The following is a 26,554-nucleotide window of genomic DNA, read 5'->3' as shown; positions in this document are numbered from 1 at the left end:
TGTTCATGAAACAAGGTACAATGAATCATCAGAAAGCAAAGGTGTCACTATTTCAGCCATCCATGTGGACAATTTTGGATTCTAGAATATTTTGGATTTTTGATTGTTAGGTAAGGGATACTCAACCTTGGATAAGGAATACTCAGCGTGTGCACGCGCACGCACACACACTATATCCCACTATATATTCTCTGTAAAATACTACCACTCTTTTAGCATTGCTTTTTTTCTGAACATGCAAAACATTGCTCATATAAGCATGAATAGCCTACTTGATAGGAATTTAAAATATTTCAAACCTGCCTAGATTAAAGAGGTCTCTCAAGATTTTTGAAAATCACCTACATGATTTAGTGGTATGCAGTATCACAATATAAATAGGCAATTGTGCTCAGTGGCTCTCAACACATGCAAGAAACACATTCAAAGCCAAGTGGTGTTCTGCACTATGAAAAGTGATAACATCCCAGGTGTGCTGATTGCTTTCAGGTTTTATGAGATACATGTGGCTGCCTGCAATTATGGTTTCTTCAGATATTATAATACACACTTCTATTAGGTTATTCTTCAGTTCTTCTCCACAAAGTGAATTATGTCACAGAGCCACCTACAGCCATCAAATGATCTGGTCTCTAAAGCTGCCTCCAAAGTCCAAAACAGAATAGAATTCCAGTTTTTTAATTTGCTTAGTGGTTAAACTGCATTTAAAGTCTTTATATCTGAAAATCTGTGGAGAGCTGATATAAGCACAGTACGGCTTATATTTATGTGATTATTAGACTAATTCTAGGAATACACTGACTCAAGTAATCATCAGCAAGATACATTACTGAAGCCTTGAAACAAATGATATGGAAGATTCAGCTGAAGAAAGTAAATGTGATCTCTCTAATCCCAAGGAAGAACACACCTATCCTAAAACAATGTCTAGCTATTGGTGGGATACAGACCGCCCAAAAAGGGCGGTCTCCCGCTGCCCTGGTTTGCTGTGCGAGGGAACCGCAGCGGACAAACCACGCAGCTCCCTCGCGCAGCAAAAAGAACCCACAAAAAGTGGGTTCTTTCTGCAGCGCGGTTGTGATGCCGCAAGGCGCCAATGGCGCACTTGCGGCATCACAAGGGCGTTGAGACATGCGGATGCTAGGCGTCCATCACATCAAAATGGTGGAGCCCGTATGTACAGGGCACTGCCATTTTGACGCCCTCGTCATGTGCGAGGGGCGAGGGGCGTCTGAAAGCGCTGCCCCTCACACATCACGACGGCGCCCCATAGGGCCCGTCTAGCCATTTCCCCCCTAGTCTTGCCATTTCCCCCTTTTATATCAAGCACAAAAGGACAGATTACTCATTTCACTGGTCATTTCAACAAAACAATAATTATCACAGTTTCCAACTGTGCACATTTTAGAAAAAAATCATAAAAACGAATCCTAAAACGTGGGAAAATCTCTCAAATGGAGATTCTACCATGGAAAAAAAATTGAAGTAAATAAATGTCACCATCTTACTGTGTGGAGATTTTTGGGATGTTCTCTTAAATCCAAGCCAATATTTATTTACACTCCTAGCTTAAAATACAAAGAATAGATTTACAAAGAAATGAGATGATTCTATCATTCTACCCTGCAACAAATAAGCTTGTAAGTGCATTATATAGGTGAAAACCAGACACACAAGCTAGGAGAGGATGCAGCAGTTTGCTTCTGTCTAAGTCTACTGGGAAGGGCAGCACTCCACCCCTCTTCCCACCTCTCCCCTGCTGAGTTAATTGAGTGCAAACTACTTTTGCATGTTGAACTCAGTTTGCAGCAACTGAAGTAAGATGAGGACAAGGGGGGGAGCAGAAGTAAGAGAGAGAAAATGGGATATTTTAAGAGCTGCTGAAAATGTGGGATGACAGAGAATTAATTGGGATTGTTCCTGCCAAATTGGGAAAGTGGAGAATACTGTCAATCTGTATCTTAAAATACGAGTACCAAGAACATTCTTAGAAATGCAAATCTTTTCTTCTCACAGACAAAATTAAACAAGTACTGAACACTTGCTTAGTTCTACCACAGAAGTTTCTTGATCTGGAAAACACCTTCACTGTACTGACTGCTAACTCTCACATTGCATTTGGGAATTCTTTGCCTTCTGTTTCTCCCCTGGGACTAGACAACTGACCAAAATGTTTTCAGAACTATACCTTACTGGAAAAGATGGGGTGGAGGATAGACTAAGTTATCAGCAACTAGAAAATGCACAATTTCCCCAACAGGAAATGGCAACCGTCAGACTTAGGAGATGGCTTTTCTCTCTCCCCTCCTCAGCATTTTTTTAAATTAGCAAATAAATAAATAAATAAATATGTTTTAAAAATATAAAATCTTCCTGCAAATGCAAGAATGAGGTTTAGCACCACAAAGGGCTGTTTTTCATTAAATTGTTTTATCCCTGTAATTATTTTTAGCAGGAAAAAACAAAACAAAAAAATAAATAAAAAGATTGAGTTATTTCTTAGTAATTTAAGGACATTACATAACCTGAAAGATCATCACCAAGATCTGTCAACTGAGAATACCGGCCTGATTGAAAAGTAAATGGGAAGTTAGGCTACACTGATCACAAGTACAGTAGGAACAGCCGGAGGACAGTCATCACAGCTCTTCCTCCCACAAGTAACATTTGTGATTGAGCTAATGAATACTGACAATCTGTCTGGAATTATGTAGCAATACTAGCTTTTAAGCGAGCATTGGTGCTGCTACAGGATTCAAACTGTGTGTGTTATTTCACATTTGCATAGATGGACAAAGCCAGAAAAATAAGTGAAGTATGGAATCATACACTCTAATCATCCCAAAGCAATATCGGTTCACAAATCATGATCAGAAGAACACAGTATATATAAAATTTGGTTCTTTAAGGCTCCCATCTGTAAAACAAAGCAAAATGTTTACTCTCTTAAAAGAGTTTTCGGAGGATTAATGAAACTATGGGGTGAAACACACAGGCCAGATAAAGCAGTTTCAAACCACTTTGAAGGTAGGGTATTTAGATGATGTACTCCTCCAAAGTGGGTGGAAAGTGGATTGAAGCTATGCTCCAGGGCTTAAAACAAGAGCAAAAAGAATCTAGAATATTCTGATTTAGCTTAGAAAATGTGCACCTTTGACTCTGCATATAAACACACTGATGCCAGAGCAGTTCTAAAGGAGTGATCCATCCCATCCCTAAATCTAACCATAATCCTAAAGGTGCATATAAATGCACCAATGCAGGTGTACATTTAAAAAGGACAGACGAGGGCAGCAATGCAAAAAGGGGAAAGTGTGATACCTCCAATGGATATAAGTACAATACACACAAACCAGACAGTTCAAGAGGAGGCATGGGGTGAAGGGGGCATGTAGCGGGGGATCTCCATGATTGTGCTTTGCCAGTGTATTACTGGGCACACCGATGCTCTGTACTGGTGGAGGATTGTAGGTGCAACTGTGTTGTGAATCAAAGGGATAGCACCTAGGCATTAGGCAGTTGCTGGTGGTGTGTTTGTGCAACAGTGTGCATGCATGGTGGGGAGGTGACAAAAAAATTTACCCAGCGGTAATTTTAATTATGCACCTTCCACACACACCATTTGGTCGCTGCGCCTGGCATGCGACATCATGGTGCTTGCTGTGTGGACAGACGCATGCCATAATGGTGGCCGGGAGGTGTCGATGTTTTTTATTATTTTTTTATTTATTTAGGTATTTATATCCCGCCCTTCAGCCCTAATGGCTCTCAGGGCGGCTTACAATATTATTTTTAATTAGACAGTTCCCTGTCCTCAGGCTTACAATCTAAAAGACACGAAACAAAAGGAGAAGGGAATGATGGAGGGAAAGGGGACGAGGTCCAGTGGTTCTTCTCTCCCTCTAAGGCCTGGACCAAGGCAGATGGGGAGGGAGGGCTCTTCCTTCTTCCAGGCTTAGTCCTGATGGAACTGGACTTGCCTGGCGAACTCCCTCTCAGGCCGGCAGATAGCAGTTGTGGAGGGCGGAGTCTCCTTCCTTCAGGCTTAGTCCTGATGGAGCTGGACTTGCCTGGCGAACTCCATCTCAGGCTGACAGGTGGCAGTTGTGGATTATTATTCTAGTTTTAACGTTAATGCATCGATTTGTTAATACCAGTTTAACATTATAGTATTAGCACTATCACCAGAGTTTGAAGATTCTAGGAAGAAAGCTAGGCAAGTGCTTTAAAAGGACTGCCTGTGTGTTCTGACTTATGGCAAACGTATGACAAACTATCATTGGGTTGTTGGATTTTTTTGGCAAGATTCTATGGTAGCAGTGTTTTTTTAAAATGCATGTGAATGAGACCACTTTTAGGGGGTTGTTTTTGCACAATAAAAAGGCAATTATAAACAATAAAAAGGCCAATTATGGCATGGAACAGACTGCCCAAAAAGGGCGGCCTGCCAGCGCCTCCTCTTCCGCCGGTGGGAAGCTGCAGCGGATAAACCGCATAGTTTCCCGCTGGTAAAAAAGAACCCGCAAAAAGTGGGTTCTTTTTGTGGTGCACCTCCAATGGCGCACTCGTGACATCACAAGTGTGCCACTACGTGCGGACGCTAAGCATCCGTCACATCAAAATGGCGGTACCCGTGTGTACAGGGTGCCACCATTTTGATGTACAGAATACGTACTAGGTTTAGGGAGTGTCTGCATGGTGCACGTTCCCTAACCCTAGTACTGCTGCCACGCCACATTTTGCCCATCTGTAACGGGCCTATTTTGCACAATAAAAGGACAATTTTATGTGTGTGTGTGTGTGTGTGTATGTATATGTATATGTGTGTGTGTGTGTGTGTGTGTGTGTGTGTGTGTGTATATATATATATATATAATCTTTAACAGGTTTCTACCAATTTCATGTACAGCTTGCTTTTACAGCTCTCTTTTCTTCGTTTATCTTTTCTGCCTTCTACTGCATCTAAACTTTCCCACATTTCCAGTTAATTCTGAGCAAGAGGGCCAATATGAGGAACTGAGTTATTGAGTCTACTGGCTTTCAACCAAGTGGTTCCTTCAAGCACCTGGCAGGTATTATAAAGATACCCGACTGATTATCCAAAGGTCAGGAACAATCACAGAGCTTTCTCATGCTGTTTAAGTCTTGCCTCATATGCATATACTTATTTTCTGAATAAGGACCACACATTTTCAAAAGATGTCTGATCTTATTAAGTGATGAAATATGGATTCCAAGTTGCTGCAGTAATTGCTCATGCCTCAGACTGTCTAGTATATTTCTGACTAGAAGGCCATGTGAACAAATATATCTCAATGGCTTGGTGGGGAGATGAAAAACCCACCCAGATTCCTAGTGATTGAGTGGGCTATAAATAAATTTATTATTATTATTATTATTATTATTAATTAATTAAACTACTTCCCTAATGAAAATGTTCCCACATAAAGAAGAACTAATTTGGGGGTTCATTTCATGGTTTGATTAAATTTTATAGCTCAGGTTTCTCCAGCATATAAACCCCTTCAAATATTTTGGACTATAGATTCTATCAGCTCTAGTTGAATCAAAATATATGGTTGGTGAAAGCTAAGATAGCTTAACATAGATACAGTGCGCCGGGTGCATTATACTCTGGAAGAAGCAGTGCCGCAAGGAGGAATGGCGCATATGCCTGTGGCGCGCATACACCACCATGCCACCACGAGCATGAGCCCCATTACTTCTAATAGAGATCAAGCATAGGCGGAATTTCTTTTACTTAGGGGGGGGGGCTTCCGAAACGGATCCCCCACGTAAAAGAAGGGACCACTGCATTCTCTTATATCAGACTAAATATGATTATAAGTATAGCTGAATCCTGCATTTAGGATTCATCCCCTTTTTTTAAAAGTAGGAACCATTGTTGGGAATGGGTAGGTATGATCTGCAGTAGAACAATTGCTACTATTTCCCCTCCAAAGCTGCTATTTGCCACAAAATGTTTTCGGGAAGTGGGCTTTCCAGTAGAGCCCTGACAAAGCAGAGTTTTGAAATGGTGACCCTATCTCCTATCTGTTGTTTATTTTGTGTACACTGCTGGATATGTTCAGTCTGATGAAGAGAAGACTGAAGGGTGACATAATTGAACTCTTTAAATATCTAAAGGGCTGACAGAGGGGAGGATGCAGATTTGTTCTTTGCTGCCACAGAAAGAAGAACCGATCCAAAGATTTTATGTTACAGAAGGGTAGATTTGAACGCAACATTAGAAGGAACTTTTTGATGGCAAGAGCAGTTCAGCAATGGAACCAATCACCTAGAGAGGCTGTGGGTTCTCTGTCTCTGGATGTCTAAAGAAAGAGGCTGGACAACTATCTAATAGGGACAATCTAATTGGAGCTTCTGCATTGAGCAAGGAAGTGGACTCTATTGCATATGATAGTGATGGCGAACATTTTAGGTGCTGGGGTGGGATTTCCACCCTCCAGGGGCAGGGCTTCCAGGGGGGGACTTTCCCCCCTGCCCTCCCAGGCCTTCAGATGTCTCTCCAGAGACAGCTGAAGGCCTGAGGGGGCGAGGGGGAAAGAAAAGGAACTAGTGTGTGCCTCTTCCTCCTCCTCCCGTGCTGTCCCCGGCATTTACTTGTCTCCGGAGAGGCAACTGGAGGCAAGGGAAGGTCGTTAAAGAGGAGGAACAGGAACATGCCTCTTCCTCCTTCTCCCCCCTCCGTGTGACAGGGGTAATGGCATCATGTGCCAACTCTGGCACGCGAGCCATAGGTTCACCATCATGGGCCTATGAAGTACATTTCAACTCTATGGTACTTTGAGTCTTCACAAACAGTGGCATCAACCAGTATGGTAACTCATGGTGTCACCCCCCCCGCCACTGACCCCCTCCCATACCACACCATATAGGATCCTGGTAATGTTTTTTGTATTAATGTTACTCATAAATTATAATTACCATAGATCACTGAATGTAATGGGAAGAGCTGTGACATAAACAAATAGCAAAATTAAAAATAAAAATACCTCTAAATTACAATATCATATGCATAATCTAGATGTATTAACATGTACATAGTTTCATGTTGTTAAGGTGAAAATTTGGTAAGATGTGATGTTTTTAAAGACAATTTAAACTCTCTCTCTCTCTCTCTCTCTCTGTATAAAAATATATAAACCTGAGGCCTTTTCTCTCTCCTCTCACTGAGCCTCGTCTCATTCACACCACCTCTTCTGCTGAACTCCAGCATTTTAAAGGGATGCGGGTAAATGGCACAGCCCATTTCTGCCAAAAGGCAGATGTTTGTGGAGCAAGGTTTCATCTGGTTCAGTCTGTACCCCTTGCCTATCTCTAGTGGTGCCACTGCACCCACACACAGTGTATTCATTTATTTCTGTGTTACCACTCCTGTAATAGATCATGTATATGTTAAAATGGGGAGTGGGTCCTAATTCTGCAAAAGCTGCAGGACCCCAGCTACCTGCATCTGACAACACCACATATGTGTGTGAGAACAAAGACAGTAGAAGCATTTCAGGGACAGGGAGAGAGGTATGTCAAAGATGTCTCTGATATCTATTAATGTGCCTCACTCCACTGGAAAAACTGACCATATTCTCACAACAGAAGGAGACAAGTAGAGGGGTTACTTTGTTAGTTTACAAAGTAACACACTTTTCCTTGGTTCGTTCCACTGCTTTTAGCAACAAAACATAGAGGCACTTAAAAGCTGCATTTTCATTCCATTACATTTCACTGAAACCACATTTTCAACAAAAGCTTCTCCACAAGTAATGTCCATTGAAAGATAGCAAAGCAGACACAAGTAAGCATGAATTATATGTAGTCTGAACAGCACTAGCTTTCCTCAACTCTGTCTTCTCTCCTATATTTATTTTGCATTGTTTTCATTCAAATAACACTTGATGCCAGGCAATTTAACATTGGTTATGTTTTAATTTCACTCCTATAGATCCTGAAGATGAAATGTACCTGAAGCAACTGAGACCTCTGACTGAACATGGTGCTCTATGAGCATGTCTGCCAGCGTGCCTGCTAGTAGGCATTCTGATATCTTCACTGACAACATAAATGCATACCCTTCAACTATTCCAATTTAACATGGACAGTGCACATTAATTGTTGTCCCACTTTTTGAGCTGCTCTTAAAATGTCCCAATTTCTGTCACCTCTTCCCATTTTCTCCTTTGTGCCCTGCATATTTTATTGTTGCAAACTGATGATAAATTGTAAAAGTAGTCTAGACTCAATTAACTCAGCGGGGGAAGAGGGCAGGATGAGGCAGAATCTTGTCCTGCCCCATAGACTCATGCAAAAGCAAACTGCTGTAACCTCTCCTAGCATGTGTGTTTTTTCTCATTAATAACTTTCGCCATCTTGACCACGCTGAATTTTTGTCAGCACAATAAAGGAAAGGGAGCAAGAATAAAAGAAACAGCACCAACACTATTACAGAACAACTGTAAGGCTAGCAGCTGAGTGCCCCACAGGAGGGATGCCCTGAGGGACTCAGGGTGCAGGTTTTCCCCTTGTAATCTAATGTACTTGCTTTAGTGAATGTCTGGAGGATCCATCATTTGCCTGGTTAACAAATGGGAAGGCTACAAATAATAGGGCATAAAGTATTGATAGATTTAAGAACAAGTTCTTAGTCTGCATGACAATTGTATTTATGAATGTAAGGAGACAGGTCTTTCAGCAAGTACTGAAGTTGTGAAACACATAAGATTTGACTGAGAAAATCTGCTTGAGAGGTGTAAGTGTGACAATTAGTAATGGCAGAACCAGCATTGTTGCTAGCCATTGGCAAATGTGTCTGGTGGGGACCATAAATGCAGCAGAGCTGCATAATAGATAGCGAAAGAATATTTATAGGTATCAAGGAGGGGGCTTACAGCTTCAGGCCTCCTGCTGTGTAGAATCAAGAGGAAAAAGAACAAAGTTCCCCAAAACTATCATTACTAATCCAATTTATACCCAGCAATGAAAGCAAGTGTCAGAATAATAGCTGGTGTGAAGCACAAGAGCTGCTACTTTAGATTGCCTGTTCTTCCCTTTCTACAGCTGGGGAAGCAGTTATATAGCATGAGGAACTGAGGAAATACTTGTTATTTAAAAAGCAATTTTAAAAGAGAACAAAGGGTTGGGGGAAGCAAAAAGACAGGAAGGCTTTTGTGCTTGATCCATATACTTGTAAGCTCTCTTGTCTTTCCAATTACTTCCAATAAAGTTGTGGAATTTATTTTCTTTATTGTCAAAAACCAGCATGGTAGGCATTTTAGCACCAGGGTGAAGCAATATTGTTTTGTCATTGGGACAGTATGCATGGTTGGTTCCATGCATTACATGGATGCACAGAGTGTTGTGGAGATCAGTGTCTTGTCCTGCCCACTTTACCATGGAGAGTAGCCTCAGTTGGTACATATTTATAAAAGTGTTGGGAAAGGAGATAGAAATGCCAAAGGTACCTTGAAACTGTAGGAAAAAAGAGCTAAACTATTGAAATGTGATAGTTGTCTTCTATCTTCAAGGCATTTCTTCTTCCCCATAATTAATTAAAGAATCAGCCAGTTTATTGATTTTTACCTAAAGCTATTGTAAAACATATAATAAAGTTACAAAAACATAAGCAGATTTTGCACACACACATACAAAGTATTTATAAATGACTACCATCTGAAGCCCTAAACTCACCACTCATTCAGAAGACTTTTGAACAACCCAAAGGATTATTGCTAATACTAAACAACACAGAAATAAGAAATAGTTTAAAATGTACAGCCTAGATGATGAGTTTCCACCCAGCTATCTTGAATATTCCTTGCTCCAAGGGCAAAGCAGGCTACATTATAAGAAAACCTATTGCCAGCATCCCTCACTACAAATAGCATTTTTTCTTTCTGAGCTGTCCACAATAAGTGTGGGTTAGAGAAGCTAAATATTTTTTTCCTGAAAGGTTCTGTTTCAGAGGAATAATAAACTGTGACTACTCTAACCATACTTTCCCTCCTATTTCCATAGTAACCACACATGCACACTCCTATCCTAAACCCTTCTGGCCTTTCTCATATAACTGAGCACATAGGGTATCTATTACGTAGTCTAAATGGACTGAAAAACTGTATTACAGATAAAAGAACTATGAGTTCTAATCCTTGCAGGAGGTATATGCCTGACCTCTTTGATCTAACAAAACAAACCATTTCCCAAAAGGTGCTGTACAAACAGAGAAATCAGGCAGCAAAATCTAACTTCTGCAAAGTGCATTGAGCAAACCAACCAACCAGATGACATTTTTCAAACTGCCAGAGGTCATGTATCAAATTCTAAATTCCCGTAAATAAGCAATTTCTTCTTTTTTCCATCTCAAAATCAGCACAGACAAACCTCAAACTGCTCTGACTGATGCAGCCAAATTTCAGATCAATCTGTTGGGCTGCTATCAAAATACAAGCTGTAGAATATGCTTCCCATCTCCCCAATTTCTGACTGTAATAGTGGAATGAAATTCATATGATTTATCCTTACTATACAACTGGAACTATGCCGCTCTGTCATTCCACTTGAGTGAAGACAGAGTCTCATAGATTCAAACCAATATCTTCTCCTTGCTGACTTTTTTCTTTTTGCTACCTTCTCTAGTCCAAATCAAATTTAGCACTTGCCATTCTTGATTGTTAATAATAAGCAAAGCATCTCAACCTTTATCTACTGGTGCATGTCTTACAATGCTTTTTTTTTCACACACTGCTACCACCTTCCAATCATCTTCATTTTACTTTTTTAATCCTTATATAGAATATTTGGTGCATCTATTTGTTGTGATATTTTATTTTAACCTTTTGGTTCTTTTTAAAGGCTGTTATACAAGGGAAAGCCAAGCACTGACCTATGCAATCTTCTAAGTGTTGCTCTCTGTCTCAGTAGTGTGCATGGACTATACACACTGCCTGCAGTCCCTTTTAGAGCTAGATTGGGACCACAGCAAACCCATGCTGTGGCCCCGATCTCGTCTTTCTGCGGTACAAAAAGGAGCCCTCAAAAGTGGCTCCTTTCTGCACCATGGAAAAGGCACCACAGGGGTCTGGAACAGATCCCCCATGAAAACAGAGGGCCAACTGTACTTTTGCTGGCATTTATCCCCAAGCTAAGCCTTCTGTGCTGCACCACTCTAAGTGTACTGTCATACTTCTCCAGTATTGCTGTGTAAGAGGTGATAACATGGCCTATTGGGGTGGCTGTAGAAGCAACTGTAACAGTCAGCAGAACTGGCATCTGATCAAAACCAGTCTTATGGAAATGAGAAACTGTTTTATGAGTCTGTCTAGCTCTGTGATTTTTCCAAGTGGTGGTGGGTTGCCTGGGTCATTCTCCAGATTTGTACTTTTAACTGCAGCTGGTAGGGATTAACCCCTACTTCAAGCAAGACATGTTTTATAGTACTGTGACATGTTGCTTGGCTGGAAGTATCCCAGTCCTTCCTCCATGAAGGTTGAGGGGATATACAGTCGGTCCTCCATTTTCATGGGAGATCTGTCCCAGACCCCTCCCCCCGAAAAACAGAGACTCGCAGATATTCAAGCCCCATAGGCTTGAATGGGATGTGTGCCCATGAGCACGTGTGGGGCATGTGCTGTGGGGGCATGTCCCATTGAGAATAACGGAGGTTGCCCCTTCGTGAATAACCAAGAGCACAGATCCCAAGTCCTCAAGAAAGGACAGGAGACTGTATATGGTTTCCCTTCATCCTTTCATCTTCCCAACATTCCTGTTACACATATTAGATTTACAAAATGAGTTTCAGGATTGGGTGGGGATTTAGAACCTGTGTCTAACTCTCTTGAACTTATTTGAGGAAGATGGATATAAAATAAATAAATATATATTTTTTAAAATTCTGATCTTATTTCCTACTTTTCAGTTCATCAGAACTGTCTGAAGGACAAGAAATTGAAATATATAATAAAATAACAATCCACATAATAGCACTTCTCCAAACACCTTTTATTTGACACCTTGAGATCTTCAGAATGGGGAACCTGTTGTTAATCACCAGTCATATAACTATTATTGACTTTGAATTTTGCTTCTCAGTGGCCATTATAGTTAAACTGAAGAGTCACACATTTCCAGCATCAACAAACTAAGTGTCTATTTTCTGTCTATTCCCTTTCCACAAATGCATTCATTCACTTGGGCACATGGATCAAATGAATGCATAATACTGTAATACATAGGCTTGAGCACCCACCCTGTACAGTTTAGGTCCTTGAATAAGAATCCAGCTATACATTTTTGAACAATTTAAAATGTAGCATGGGAGGATTTGCGGTTATAAACTAGTCCAGAGTCTTACTGAAGCTGTGAACGTAGATATTCATTTCTTCTGATATGCCTTAGACAATATTGTATTTGGTTGTTCAGGGCAGAATCAACAAACAGAGGGATACCCACAAAAGGGCTTTACATTTTGAGAGTTCTCTTCCCTAAAACTACCTGCTAATACTTCACAACTGGGTTGCAGTTAAAGCTCCAAAGTAATGTGTTAGAAGTAACAATGGCCCGTTACAGACGGGCCTTTAAGTACGGAGTCAGTCCGTACTAGGGTTAGGAAGGTGCGGTGCTTCCAATCACCCCTAACCCTAGTACAGACTGAGTCCGTACAAAATGGCGGCGCCCCATCTACATGGGGGCCGTCATGACGATGTCACGACCGCGCCGCCTCTATACAGGGCGGTGCGGACGTGACGTCATCGCTCCGCGTGAGGGCGTTTAATGCGCCTTTTGCGCGGAGCAGGAAGGAGCTCCATTTCGGAGCTCCTTCCTGGTTTGCGTCACTGCTTTGCGTTGCTGGGCGCAGCCTTCAGATGGCTGCGCCCAGCAACACAAGGGAGAAAAGGGCCAAGCGGCCCCTTTCTCCTCCTCCCTGCCGCCGCGGGGTGTCCTTGGGGCTCGAAGCCCCAAGGACACGCCTTTCCAGGCTGTGGGGAAGCGGTCTTTTGCCGTTTCCCGCAGCCTGGAAAGCGGCGGATCGGGGCCTCGAAGGCTGCCGGCCTGGCAGCTGAGGCCCCGATACCCTGGGAAAGGGGCGGGTACAGGCCGCTGCTTTTCGGTGGTCTGTAACGCACCTAAGTTATCTGCACCACATTTGAGAATAATGAAGGCATAATTATGTTCCCCTCATTTCCCAAGTAGCAAGCCCTCCACATGTTCTGACTCTGTATTTTTTTGGTCCAAAACACACTGCAGAAATAATCCATTTTGAGACTGCTCTAACTTCCCTGGATCAGTCCTAGGGAATCCTGGGAATTGTGGTTTATTGAGGCACAAGAGTTCTCTGATAGAAAAGGCTAAATATTTTTTGTTCGTTCCCTTCTCTTTGCTCAAGGTAGGAGCAGGATGTGAGTAACAGCTGGCCTTGGCATTTTTAGAAATGGACAGCAGGTATTGCTTTTTTTATCCTCAAATCCTAAACACAATCTGATACCTGCAGCAATGACTAATTATTTCAGTAGAGCCTGCAATCTGCATCTTTAGAATGAATCTTCTGGCTGTAAAGTTGGCCTAATTTTTGTAGAATCATATTACTTTGAAAGACCACGAGGCCTATGTAGTCCAACTCCCTGCCAAAATGTTATAGATAGCTAAAGCTCTCCTAAGAGATGGACCTGCCATCCTCCATCATAGTCTATTCCACTGCCACACAGTTCTTGTACCTTAGGGGCAAAACAGACTGGCAGCTTGGAGCAGCGTCTGGTCATTCTAGCCCCGATTGGCCCCTGACTGGCTGGGGACCATTGCATGATAGCAAGGAATGGCTTTTCATTGCTCCTTTTACCACCAGTCCTGGGCCCCCTTAGGCAGCCTCAGAATGGCTTCTAGCTGTTTCAGGTATGTGTGTCATCTGCATGGTGTGCCTCTAAAGCAGCTGGAAGCGGCACATTTTGACCTATCTGTTTTGGGTCTTAGAAGTTCTTCCTAATGTTCAGGCAGAATCTCTTTTCTTGCAATTTGAATCCATTGGTTGATGTTCTAATCTCTTGAAATAAACTAGCCCTATCTTCTGCTGTTGCTGTGTGCCTTCAAGTGGCTTCCAACTTATGGCAACCTTAGGGTGAACCTATAATGGGCTCTGGGCTGAGAATGTGAGATTCGCTTAAGATTACACATTGCTTTCCAGTGCCAAGTGGGGAATTGAACCCTGATCTCAAGAGTCATAGTCTAACACTCAAATCACTACACCACACTGCTCTCATCTATCTGACCCATCTTCCACTTGACATTTATCTGACCCCTACCTATTTCAATAAAGCATTTTGGGCAAGTCAAAAGGCTGCATGCTATTTTGTGGTGTTTCATTTGCTCCTAAGATATTGTCAAACTGTTTTAATTTCAATCCATGGCCAAAATTCTAGATGGCACAGCTCTGCGACTGCTTCCCCAAACCCTTCACATGAACAGCCAAGTTTGGTGGGGCTGCTCTCCTGTTAGACAGCTGGGCATGGGTATTAAATAGTTGGGGGGAGCAGGAAAGAGGGGGGTGACTGGGCATCTGCAACTGCCCCTTGTTCCCCTGCAATTCATGTATATGTGAGAGATGCAGAATAATGATGATGTTGTTTCTCTGCCCTTCTCTTCTGCAGTCTGCAGGGGGAGGAGAGACTACTCTCTACTGTCCAATTGTCTCCCCCTGCATGGGGCTAAGATGCTGCTGGGGCAAATGGTTTTTGCTGGGGTGAAAGAGGCTAGCGAATAGCCTCTTGAACTCCATTCAAAAATGGCACTAACAGGATACCAGCTTATTTCTGGTATACTTTTTTTTTTTAAATATGTGTACATTATCTTTCACTCATCAATATTTTTTGCTAGAGATGAATCAAGATATCCATTTCCCATGAAAAGGTCTTTCTTTCCCATACTGAAAAATTGTGGGCACAGGATTTCTAAGAAAGGAAAAATTTTCAACATCTAGACATGAATAATCATTATGTCATCGATGGTAATAAGGAGAAGACATATTTCTTCAGAAAATAACATCATAACCCTAGAAACCAATCATTGATTTTCTCAACAAAAGCTCCCAAAAGAGGAAGCAATGGTATTTCTCCCATTTTTCTCTCTTATTTCTTTGAAACAATCTGAAAGAGCTTGTGACTCAAAAAGGGCTGTTAAGGAAATACAAATAGCCACTTGCATGAGATTATGACTGATGCAATGGTCTACAATTCTCATAACTCGAACACAGAATGGCTATGAGGGTTAATCATGGTGGGAAATATAATGCAACATATTCGGCAGGTATTAGTTTGGGGAAAACTTGGTTACACCAACGATCAGAGAGCATACTTAGATCTTTAAAGGTAAGTGGGTCGTTTTATGATGGTAATTTAGATGGAAGAGTGTGTGGGACCTCTTCATGACAATCATTCTGAATTTACTTCAGAAGAATGGATTAGAAGTGTCATAGTGGGACTTGAAAAAAAATTACAGAATTGAATGTTTCAGGGTCCAAGCCGACAGGTGTGGTCCTTTTCTAGGTTACTCTCTTGCATTCTCCCTTCCCTTTCAATGTTTGTCCTCTCCATCTTATCAGTGAGTAAACATTATATTTATCACTAAGCATACTAGTTCTTACTGGGCCTGTTTCCCCTTCCCATTACTTATGGTTATTTTCTGTAAAAGCTTTTTTGTACAGCGTGCCCGCTCCATATGTGGGCGTGCCATACATGGCTTCCAGTTTACATGGAAGCCGTGCTGCAATACTCTCAATGGTGTGTGTGGCTGCTGCGTGTGCGCACCGCCATATGCACGAGCCCCATTCACTATAATGGGGCTCAAGGATAGGTGGAATTCACCTTATGCGGAAAGGTCCGGAATGGATCCCCTGTGTAAGGTGAGGTTCCACTGTATTTCTGAAAACTTTGCGGCTCTACTACCCCCCCCCCCCTTTGTGCTTGGATAGTGCCATCATGACTACAAAAGAATCCATACTTGAAGATGCATTTGCAGCATATGGATGAATTCCTCACCTTCTTTCATGTGTCACTGGATCATGATTAATCTCATTTCTAGCTTGTTCTTTCTCCAAGATGCTGAGATGACATAAGGCAATCCAGTTGCAACCCTGTAAAAGTCCCCCCCCCTTACATTCTGTCATTAGGGTTTAGTTCTGGTATTTGGTTTTTAAAAATCTTTACAACCACTTTCAGGGTGTGTGTGTGTGTGTTTGTTTGTTTGTTTGTTTTTTGCTATGTCTTTTCAATATCTCCTGCCCTCACCCCCTGCCCCTTTTAGTTTAATGTTCATCTCTCAGTTTCTTCTTCCAATGGATCACTCCTAGAAGAGAGAAATGTGAGCTCAAGCAAGTGCTACAGATCACTCTTGTGAATTCCAAAGACTGCATCTGTGATCTCATGTCTTCCAGCCTTGCTTTTAGATATGATACATATACAAAGTAAGTTTAGTTTTCCTTTTCTGTGTACAGTTGGCCCTCTCCATACACAGATTCAACAACCTATTCTATAGCTTGAAAAAATATTTTTTAAAAAATAAAAAGCATACTTTGATTTCGCCATTTTATATAAGGAATTACATTTTATTTGCCATTCTGTATAATGGGACTTGAGCATCCACAGTCTTTGGTATTCACAGGGGGTTCTGGAGCCAGCAGATAACAAGGGCCACTGTAATGAGTTCCATCTTTCGTAATACAGAGAAATGTGAGCTCTAGGAGATATCACTGGATCCACCTACTCTTAGCTGCCATTCACTCTATCAGATTCAATGGACACCAGCCAACACTGAGCGCGCACACACATAAACACACTTTGTATTCCTGAATAATCAAGCCAATATATCCATATATCTTTAAATCTCCTTAGCACAAGATGCACTTTTTAATATCATTTGAAGATGAGACAGAAAGACTTCCAAAATGGCACCTCAGAGTACCATAATATACAAAATAATGAGTTGACATCCTGGTTGTGAGATGTTTCAGTAATCCTATTCTCCTGAGCCTACTTCATGGGCTTTGGCTCATGAAGAATGAAACTTCTGTGATAGATCCATTCCAACCTTTTATCAAAACACCAGCCAAAGGGGGAATGGGGTGCAGAAGAATACAGAGGTGATAGGATTTTTTTAAAAAAAGCTTAAGAATCAATAAGTCTTAAAGTGACACCTGATGATAATTCAACCTGATGATAATTCAGATATCACTGTGTGAATGGTTTTCGGAGTCTGAAGAAGGCAAAACAAGGAGAGATGTCAAATGAAAAGCTGTAACACAGCAACCGCTAATAGCCTCTGTATGGAAAGTTGGAAGGCAGCCACAGCCATCAAAGTTACATCAACTATTCTTCCAGGCAATGAATGAGCAGGAAATAAAATGGTCTGTAAACTGACTGCAAAGTATATCATTGTATGCCTGCATTTACCATTTCTCAATCATTTTATTCATGTATCTGATTTACAGATCATCTTTCTCTCAAAACTGGGAGTGAGGGGAGCTCAAAAGAAGACCAGTTTAAAAACAGGAAAAAGTTATTAAAACACAATTAAAGAAATTATAGGATCAACATACAATAGAATTAAAATCAATTTAAAGACACATCTATTTAAAAAGGACAACACCTATCTATTTGAAGTTCCCTCCTTAGCAACCACACTGTTGCTCACAGTCCACCTAAAAAGAAGGTCTTTGCCAGTCACCCAGTAGTACCACAGCAGCAAAGGAGCCACATTCACCTCCCTTGGATGGAGGTTCTACAGCTTTGTTAGACATCCACAGTCTAACAAGAAAGCTCTTGAATCTTCACTGAGTGTGCTTGGGGAAGGTGGTAGTAGACTTATTTGAATGTTTCAAAACTAGGTCAGCTTGTATGACACTCTTTCAGATATCCTGAATCTAACCTGCATAGGTCTGTATAGGTCATAACCAGCACTTTGAACTGGGCCAAGAAGTAGCACAATTACCTAAAAGATGTATGTGTTTATAACCAGAAGTTCCCACAGGTGATATGGTGATCTGTTCCCTTCTAATGATGGAAGTTACAGATAAATAATTGTAATTAAACAGCCTGGGTTTCAGTCTTGTTCAGAGCAGGTACACCAAGCTAAAGCCACCCTATTTGCAATAACATTCAAAACATTCCAGTGCTTTTCTTATTATTAAGAAATCTGCAATTTCTTATTCTCGTTGAGATATAAAATGAAGCCAATATTGCATGCCCTTATACTCTCCAACATTTCACTGATGAAAAATGGGACACATGTGACCAAGCAACATCAGAATGGCAGCAAAAGTTATTAATGAAGAATGCACAAGCTAGGAGAGGCTGCAGCATCTTGCTTTTACCTGAATGGATTGCAAACTCCTTCTCTCTTCTTGCCCCACAAAGTTAATTGAGTGTAAACTATATTTGCCACAGCCCTGACTCGGCACAACCTGAGCATGGCTGTTTATGACAGGGTGACTTGGAGGTCTCTCATTCATATGGCTGCCATGGATAGAAGTTGACTTGCCAGCAGCTAACAACAACATGAGGAGGAAACATATGAAGACTTGCCTAGATGTTCTACTAAATGTAATGAGATTTGCTGCTGAGTGTTGAGCTGTAATTTTCTATCTTTATATATGAAATAAGAAATGGAAAGCACCTAAAAATGTGAACATCTTTAAACAGAGTACTCCCAGAATTTGCAAAAGCATATTTTGATCTATAGCTGCTATAATGGTCACTAGCTGGGTTGGGGGTTGGAGTTGGGTACTGCAGTCCAAATAGTAGCTTTTTCAAGCTATGGGGATATCCTTAGGTAGAGCACTATTCTCTGACAAGCCTTCAAATATAGAACTGTCTTTTCACAACCCTTAAGTGGGGCATATGGCTCATCACCAGTTTCAGTAGATCTCAGAACATGCCATGTGTCAGGGAGGGGGACGCCTCATAACAATCTTTTCAGAGAACTCCAACAACTTGAAAAACTTATCTCATAGGCTGTGTAGGAGGTGGAAAGAAAAAGTGCTAAATATGCATCCAATCCTGTAAATACTCTTCACACAACTTGCCCTACACACACACACACACACACACACACACACACACACACACTTACTGGATAAAGTGCTGTACAGTTCTTAAAGATATGTAAGCACAGGTTTCACTTTATGTACAGCCTAGCTCTGAGACGACTCTTAACCTGGAATGCAGAAAAATCCCATAGTCTCTTCATGGCTCAGTTCAGTTGCTGCTTCTCAATATCTGCTGCCTGAAGTGACAGCATCATTCTGCCTAAAGCAGGGCTAGCTCTGAAGCATTGCTTATTCTCTCTCTCTCTCTCTCTCTTTCTCATTTATATCCTGTCTTTTTCCCTGTATGGGACCCAATTTAACTCTCAAGTTTTTAAACAGTTAGTAGGTACAATTGCAAACATCACTTACCATGTAGAGGTAATTCAATGCTGTGAAGACAGCTGTGGAGGTAAGCTAGGGTCATAAAGGTGGGGAATGTTGCTTAGCAGTCAGGTAGAGATGAGGCAGTTTCCCCTGAACCAGGTGTTCTTGTATAGGAAACATCAGCTCTGCTCTGCATTCTCTGTCTTTTATAACCTAGTGAAGTCTGCCAAGACTTCCTTTTGCTGACTTAGGCCCTCTTCAGACGGGCCTTTGCGGCATTCCCGTCACGTGCTAGGGGTTGGCCGAGGGCACACCGCCCATACTGGCCTCACCCCTAGCACGTGACAGGGGCGTCAAAATGGTGGCACCCTGTACACATGGGTGCTGCCATTTTGATGTGACGGATGCTTAGCGTCTGCATGTCCCAGCATCATTGTGTTGCCACAAGTGAGCCATTGGCGAACTGCGACGTCACAAACGCCGCAAGAAGAACCCACTTTTTAAGGGTTCTTTTTGCTGCATGAGGGAGCCACACGGTTTGTTTAGTTATTCAGCCACTCAGCCTAACTGCTTCCTTTTCTTTGCCGAAGTGCTGAGGAAACAGTAAATTTATATTAAAAAGCCCAATTTATTCCAGCAACTAATCCTGTTGGAAGTCATGCCCATGGATGAAGCTAAATGTCAAGCAGGAGTTATGCAACTATTTTTCAATTCTGTGTCAAAATGCAGAAAACAATGCAAATGTAAACCTAGCACTTTTCAAGTATTGCTGTTACTAATACGCAGTGGGCTTAACGATATGGCAAAAGATGTCCTCCTGCTTCGGTGTATGGGACACATACCTACAACATTTCACAGATGAAAACTGGGACACATGTGGCCAAGCAACATCAGAGTATGGTCAAGATGGCAAAAAATTATCAGTGAGGAAGACTATACAGGCTAGGAGAAGCTGCAGCAGTTTCCTTTTATCTGAGCCTACTGGGAAGGGCAATACCCTGCCCTTCCTCTTCTCTTCCCTCTGCTAACTGATTTTAGTATATGTGCTGCTGAAGTGAGCACCTCTCTGCTAACTGAAGGTGAACTACAGTTGAACCTTTCTGATATGGAAATATATGCTCTACTGTATCTGAAGGCAGCAGGCTTACTTGGGTAGGATGCTTAACAAACAGTTGTTTCATTCAACACCATGCTGCAGCTTGAGATGACTTTTGACAGGCTTGGCCCAAACTGGGGTGGGGCTGGTTTATTCTCTGTGTTTCTATGGTTGGAATACAACCCTTCTCCTGTTTATTCAAGTCTGTTCCCTGTATCTTACTTACTTTAAAACAAATGCCTTGAGAGCTCGAGACAATAAAAAGATTTTCCATTGGGATGTAGTAAAGGCCCCCAAAATGAAACTGTTATGACATGTGAGTGCAAAGGCTGCTAGAAATGGAGGCATTTACGGTATTTGCATCATTGACTCACTTCATGAATTCATCCTGATGCAGGTTGAACAAGTATTAAATGGAAGATTAGTACATTCCTCAAACAGGCAGCACTTTAAATGCTAATGAATCAATGGTTTTGTTAAAAAAAAGTAAGTAGCAATTGCAACTGATGTTACACATGATAAGCTATGAAACTAAATCAGCATATCTAGATCAGTAAAGCCAGTATTATGGAAGAAGCACATGAAGTCCTCCAGATATCATTTGAACGTATTCTTTCTCAGAACTGGGTATGCTGGCTAAAGATTTGCATGGTTTCATTTTCTCCACTTCTGGTCTATACTTACTAGCATCAGTAGTCTCAGACAGGATGTAAGGAGAATTTCACAGAGCCTGGAAGCATGGTTATAACAAATTTGCAAAAATATTCCAAAAATGGTTTTAAAAATAATTTCTTAAGTATCAGGAAACCCTGGCAAGGAATGTCATGGACTGATGAGAATCTCTGCAGCTCAGGATGTATTCTGCACAAAATTTCCCAAGTGGGACTTTACACAGAAAACAGCATTTTCTTTACAGACATGCAAACAAAAATATTATTTTCTATACAGAAAATGCTGTTCCCTAAACAAAAAACAAGATGTGAATGTTGTGCAGAATAAGTCACTAATTACAAAAAAAGTTGTTTTCTGTGAAAGAAAACCTATGTGCAAAATTGTAACAATATTAGTCCCAAACTGCAAACATTCTTGAAAAAATGTGTGAGGACTTTATCACATAGGGGAAATAGTGGGTTTTCCTGGGACAGTTGTGTGATAACGGCAAATATTTTCACATGACGTCATGATTAGAGTGGGCTTATCCCGGGAAGAACCGAGAATGCTCCAGCAACAAATCATTCATGACAAAATCCCTTGAATGATTTGTTGCTGGAGTATATCTGGTTCTTCTTGGGATAAGTCCTCTCTAAGTATGATGTGTGTGAAAATATTTCGCCATGATCACGTCACTGTCCAAGAAAAATGCCTTTTTAAATCCAATTTCCCCCCATGTGATAAAGTCTTAAGTTTCCAAAGACTTTCTTGCAACAGAAATTACTTGTTGCTTCCTTCAAGAAAAAAAAGTTAGCAAAGAATTACATCTGTAGGGCATGGTTCTCTGTAATTAGTTACATTTTGGGTAAAGAGGATATAAAAAGCTACCCTTTAAAAGAAATGTAACTGGTAAGGACAAAGTAATTGTTTCTTGTTGTTGACAAAAGTTATTGTAAGGCACTTTGACAGGAATGTTGCATGTTTTGCAAGAATGGAAGTTTTATTCCATTTCCCCATCAATCTTAATATCTTTTCATTTGACCCACAGACTTTGTGTTGTTCAATCCTGCAATAGCTACTTAGACAAACAAACAAAACTCAAGCATGTTTCAAAGTGTAATTCTTTCCAAGTTTTCAATTATGTATTAAGGTGCTACTGGAACAGAATACAAGATGATATTTAAATACATAATACTGATCTTCTTTACTTCCATGGACATGATCAATCTGACAAAGTGGTGAAGAATTTCAAGCTTAGATAAGCTCATTACAAGTGCATCTTTGGAATTAAATGTTTAAAATCCAGTGACAAGAGATTAAGGTTCCCTGCTCCCACTAAGAACAAAGGAAGTTATTGTAAATGCAAACAGATGGGACATCAAAGTTTCCATTAGGAAAAAGTCAGGGATCATAAGTATTGGGAACAGAATTTTAGACAGTAGATAGACATGGTTGTAGCGGTGTTTCTGCATATGCCCAGGGCAATTGTTTGACTCTCGTTTCATCACAGCTGCAGCCTGTAACCAGGAACAAGCAGCTTGTAAGAAGCAGCTTGTTATTATTGTGTGTCTTCAAGTCATTTCTGATTTAGGACGACCCTAAAGCAAACCTATCATGAGGTTTTCTTGGCAAAATTTGTTCAGAAGGGGTTCGCTTTGCCTTCCTCTGAGGGTTGAAAGAACATGACTTGCCCAAGATCAGCTAAAAGGCTAAAAAAGGAAAGAAGCCAGGGATATTGAATGCAGGACTTATATGCAATGGGGCCTATTAAGCTGTGTAAATAAGAAGGGATTAAGCAAAGAAATAATACATCTAACCTCCTAAGATATATCCCTCAGAAATGATCCATGCTCAGCAAAAGCATGTACAGTGGGTCCCTGTTATCCACTGGGGTTTAGTTCCAGGACCCCTCATGGATAACAAAATCCATGGTTGCTTGAGTCCCATCAAATACAATGACATAACAAAATGGTGTTCCTTATATAAAATGGAAAATCAAGGTTTGCTATTTATCCTATCATCTGTCAGAATCATTAAAACATGCAACCCCTACTTGTAGTTTGGGTGGAACAGTCCAGCTGCATATACATTCTGCCCTCCACATTTGCACCTTTAACATTTATGATTTGTTTATTCATGGATTTAATTGATATTAAATATCAGTTTAATATCACTGGGTTCTCCAGTGTGACTCTGTTGAACACTGAGCATGAACACAGAATCATGCTGGCGGACCTAGAGATTCCTAGAGAAAATACTTCTGTAGGCATGTGCAGGTCCTTCAGCACAATTCTGTGGTCAAACTCTGGCTGATCTTGACCATTTGCAGTTTTCCCACTTTCACAGGGGTCTTGCGCCCCTAATGCCAACAAACATGGAGGGTCCACTGTATACTCATAAATTCTGCTGCACAACACCCATCAGTGATTATCTTTCCATTAATCATATTAATCACAGTTTTTGAAGATATTCCAAAGGAAAGGTTACAATGACTTTCTAATGGCAAAGCCAAGCTATGTAGTGGGGATAAACAGGGTAGTAATTAAATGTACTAAATGAGATTAAGCCCCCCCCCCCTCCCTTAGTGTCTGTACTGGACAATGCCTCACCGATAGCCCTCCAAATAGAAAACTGCCCTCTGTAAGTAAAACACAGGCCTAAATCCAACTGTGAGCCCCAAACACAGTGGGTCAGGAGTGGGAATCATGTGGCCCTCCAAATGCTGAATTACAATTTCCAGCATTCCTCACCATTGGTTATGCTGGCTAGGGTTGATGGGATTTGGAATCCAACAACTTCTGGAAAGCTGCATGAACCCTGCCCCTGGAATGGATGAACTGAATCAATGGAAGCTTGTTTAATGTTGATTTACTCCCACTAATATTTTGGATCCACTCTAGCTGGAACTAACAACTGCATTTAGGTGATGGTCACATTATTTGTATTTTCATATCTTTACTACACCAGTATGAACATGACTTTCAGAGGACTATGTACAAAGACAGAATAAGTAATAAATATATAACAACATAACAACTGCCTTTTACTCCCTCTAAATCTGATAGAGAGGGAAGCTCACTAGTGATAAAAATATATGTAGCAACTTTCCTTTTAACAGTTTTTTATCCAATTCTCTTATGATTTGTTATTTGTTAGTTGTAAGTGCTTAAAAATGGCATTTACACAAAGAAGCTAAGCCAAATGCACAGTAAAGCACCATTTCATTTAACATTTTAATCGCTGTGTGTTTTAAAATATTGTGAAAAATAGGTACAAAAGCTTCCTACAATATCTTAGAGAGAAGATACAATAGAGTTCTTTTAAACTAACAGGGTGTACAGATAAAGGCCAGCCTGGGGGCGGAGTGGGGGCATGACATCCACACGACACATGCCCTGACTCAGCCCCCATGCCAATGTGATGCCGAACACCGCACAATATGGTGGGCGGGATCATGGCGCTCCTCTGGCACTGCATCCAAATGATGCAGCACCAAAGGAGCACTGAAAAGCTGTGGGGCCAGTGGCTATGGTGCCCTTTCCACAGTGCAAAAAGGAGCCACTCTTTGTGTCTCCTTTCTGTGCCATGGAAGGCCAGATCAGGACGGTGGTGTGAAGTTGCCGCGGCCCCAATTCAATGTTAAAAGGGACAGCTGCAGGCCGCTCCTTAGAGGCAGTCTGTCAAGCCCCAAAGACAATAGTGAGACAGAATGAACAGTTTACTGAGTATTTCCCTGAAGTCACTTGGTGGATAATTAATTTAAAGTACCACAATAAAAGTACCGCATCTCCACAGCTGAAATAATCCAGTTTGACACCACTTTAACTTCCGTGGCTCAATGCTATGGAATTCGGGGAACTGAAGTTTGTTTGGGACACCAGAGCTCTCTGACTGAGAAGGCTAAATGTCTCACAAAACTACAAATCCCAGAATTCCATAGCACTGAGCCATGGCAGTTAAAGTGCTGTCAAACTGGATTATTTCTGCAGTGTGTATGCAGCCAATGTTATGCATTGTTGCAGGAGTGTTTTGAAAGCTCTTCAGAATAAACTTATCTCTTGGCATACTCCATATTCTTCTAACCTGTTCACAGAATCTAAAACATTACATGGTGTCAAGGGATGTGGAAAATGAGAAGTACATTTAATTAAGTGGTATCAGATTTCTGGCTGGGCAGCTAGAAATAAGATAAGCAGTTGTGGGATCCAAGAGAGGTGACATTTAAGAAATGTAATAAAGTGAACACCCACATGCTGGAATGCCACAGCACCAGGTTGATCTCAACAGGGCAAGGCAATGCAATATAATGATAATCCACCATGTACTGTGTTTACCTAGATCTGGCTGGGAGTCATGAATCCCTACTGATGCTGTTGGACTGCATTTCCCATGAACTCAATGATGGAACTATAGAGGAATAACATATAGAGGGCCACCCCACCCATCTCTAACCCAAATGTTATGGAGAAGGTAATGGGGGGGGGGGAGAGAGAGAGAGAGAGAGAGAGAGAGGAGCAGAAGTAGTGTGTTAAGCCTTTAAAGTGTTTTTAAATGCTAAATTGGCCTTTTCCAGATACAGAGCAGCTAAACAAACCTGCTTGGCCATCTGGTCCTTCTTGACAAAACCCGTGGCTGCAGCAATATTTCCAGCACCTTCCACCGTCTTTTGTGCTACAGCTGTTACTCCAGTCACTACGGCTCCCCCAACATTTGAGACTTGCTCTTTGGTCTTTTCAGCCACTGTGCAAAACATGAAAAGGGAGGGAAGAAGAAACTTGAAATTTCTCATGTTTAAATAACAGTGCGGGACATGGTGGCTCAGTGGTTAAGACTCTGATGATTGCAAGGTCAGCAGGTCAGCAGTTCCAGGCCCATGTGCTGTATGATGGAGGGAGCTCCCATCACTAGTCCCAGCCTCTGCCAATCTAACAGTGCAAAAGCATGTAAAAAAGTGCAAGTAGTAAATAGGAACCCTTTCGGTGGGAAGGTAACAGCATTCTATGCAGTCATTCTTGCCACATGATTGCAGAGTTGTCTTTGATAACGCTGCCTCTTCAGCTTAGTAACAGAGATGAGCACTGCACCTACAGTTGGACATGACCAGTCAATCTTGTCAAGGGAAAACTTTTACATTAACTTTTAAGTACTGTGCTCAGTTTAGCTGTCTCTCAGAATTACATGGGATATAAAGTAAGAGTAATTTGGCACTGAATTACTCTTTTGAACTAGTAAATGGAAAAGAGACTTCTCAAGTCCCCACAGTCAACATTAGAATACAGGCACAGAAACAGCAACAAGCAGGGCATGATTTTAATTTTTAAAAGGAACTAGCTACATCTGATAAACCAATACATCATTACTTTTTACTGTAGCCATGAAAGAAATTCACTAGATTACAT

The 26,554-nt window shown here is 41.3% G+C and overlaps 1 protein-coding gene across 1 annotated transcript in view; it reads right to left on the bottom strand.

Moving 5' to 3' along the window:
* Positions 1-26,554, bottom strand: part of SNCA (synuclein alpha) — a 76,464-nt gene that overhangs the window by 20,205 nt on the left and 29,705 nt on the right. Inside the window, exon 4 of the mRNA XM_042467133.1 lies at positions 25,750-25,895. Within this exon, the coding sequence (XP_042323067.1) occupies positions 25,750-25,895 (146 nt within the window). The remainder of the gene's footprint in view (positions 1-25,749; positions 25,896-26,554) is intronic.

Source organism: Sceloporus undulatus, chromosome 5 (genome assembly GCF_019175285.1).
Source record: "Sceloporus undulatus isolate JIND9_A2432 ecotype Alabama chromosome 5, SceUnd_v1.1, whole genome shotgun sequence".
Classification (NCBI taxonomy): Eukaryota; Metazoa; Chordata; class Lepidosauria; order Squamata; family Phrynosomatidae; genus Sceloporus; species Sceloporus undulatus.
This window is presented reverse-complemented; position numbering and strand designations above follow the sequence as displayed.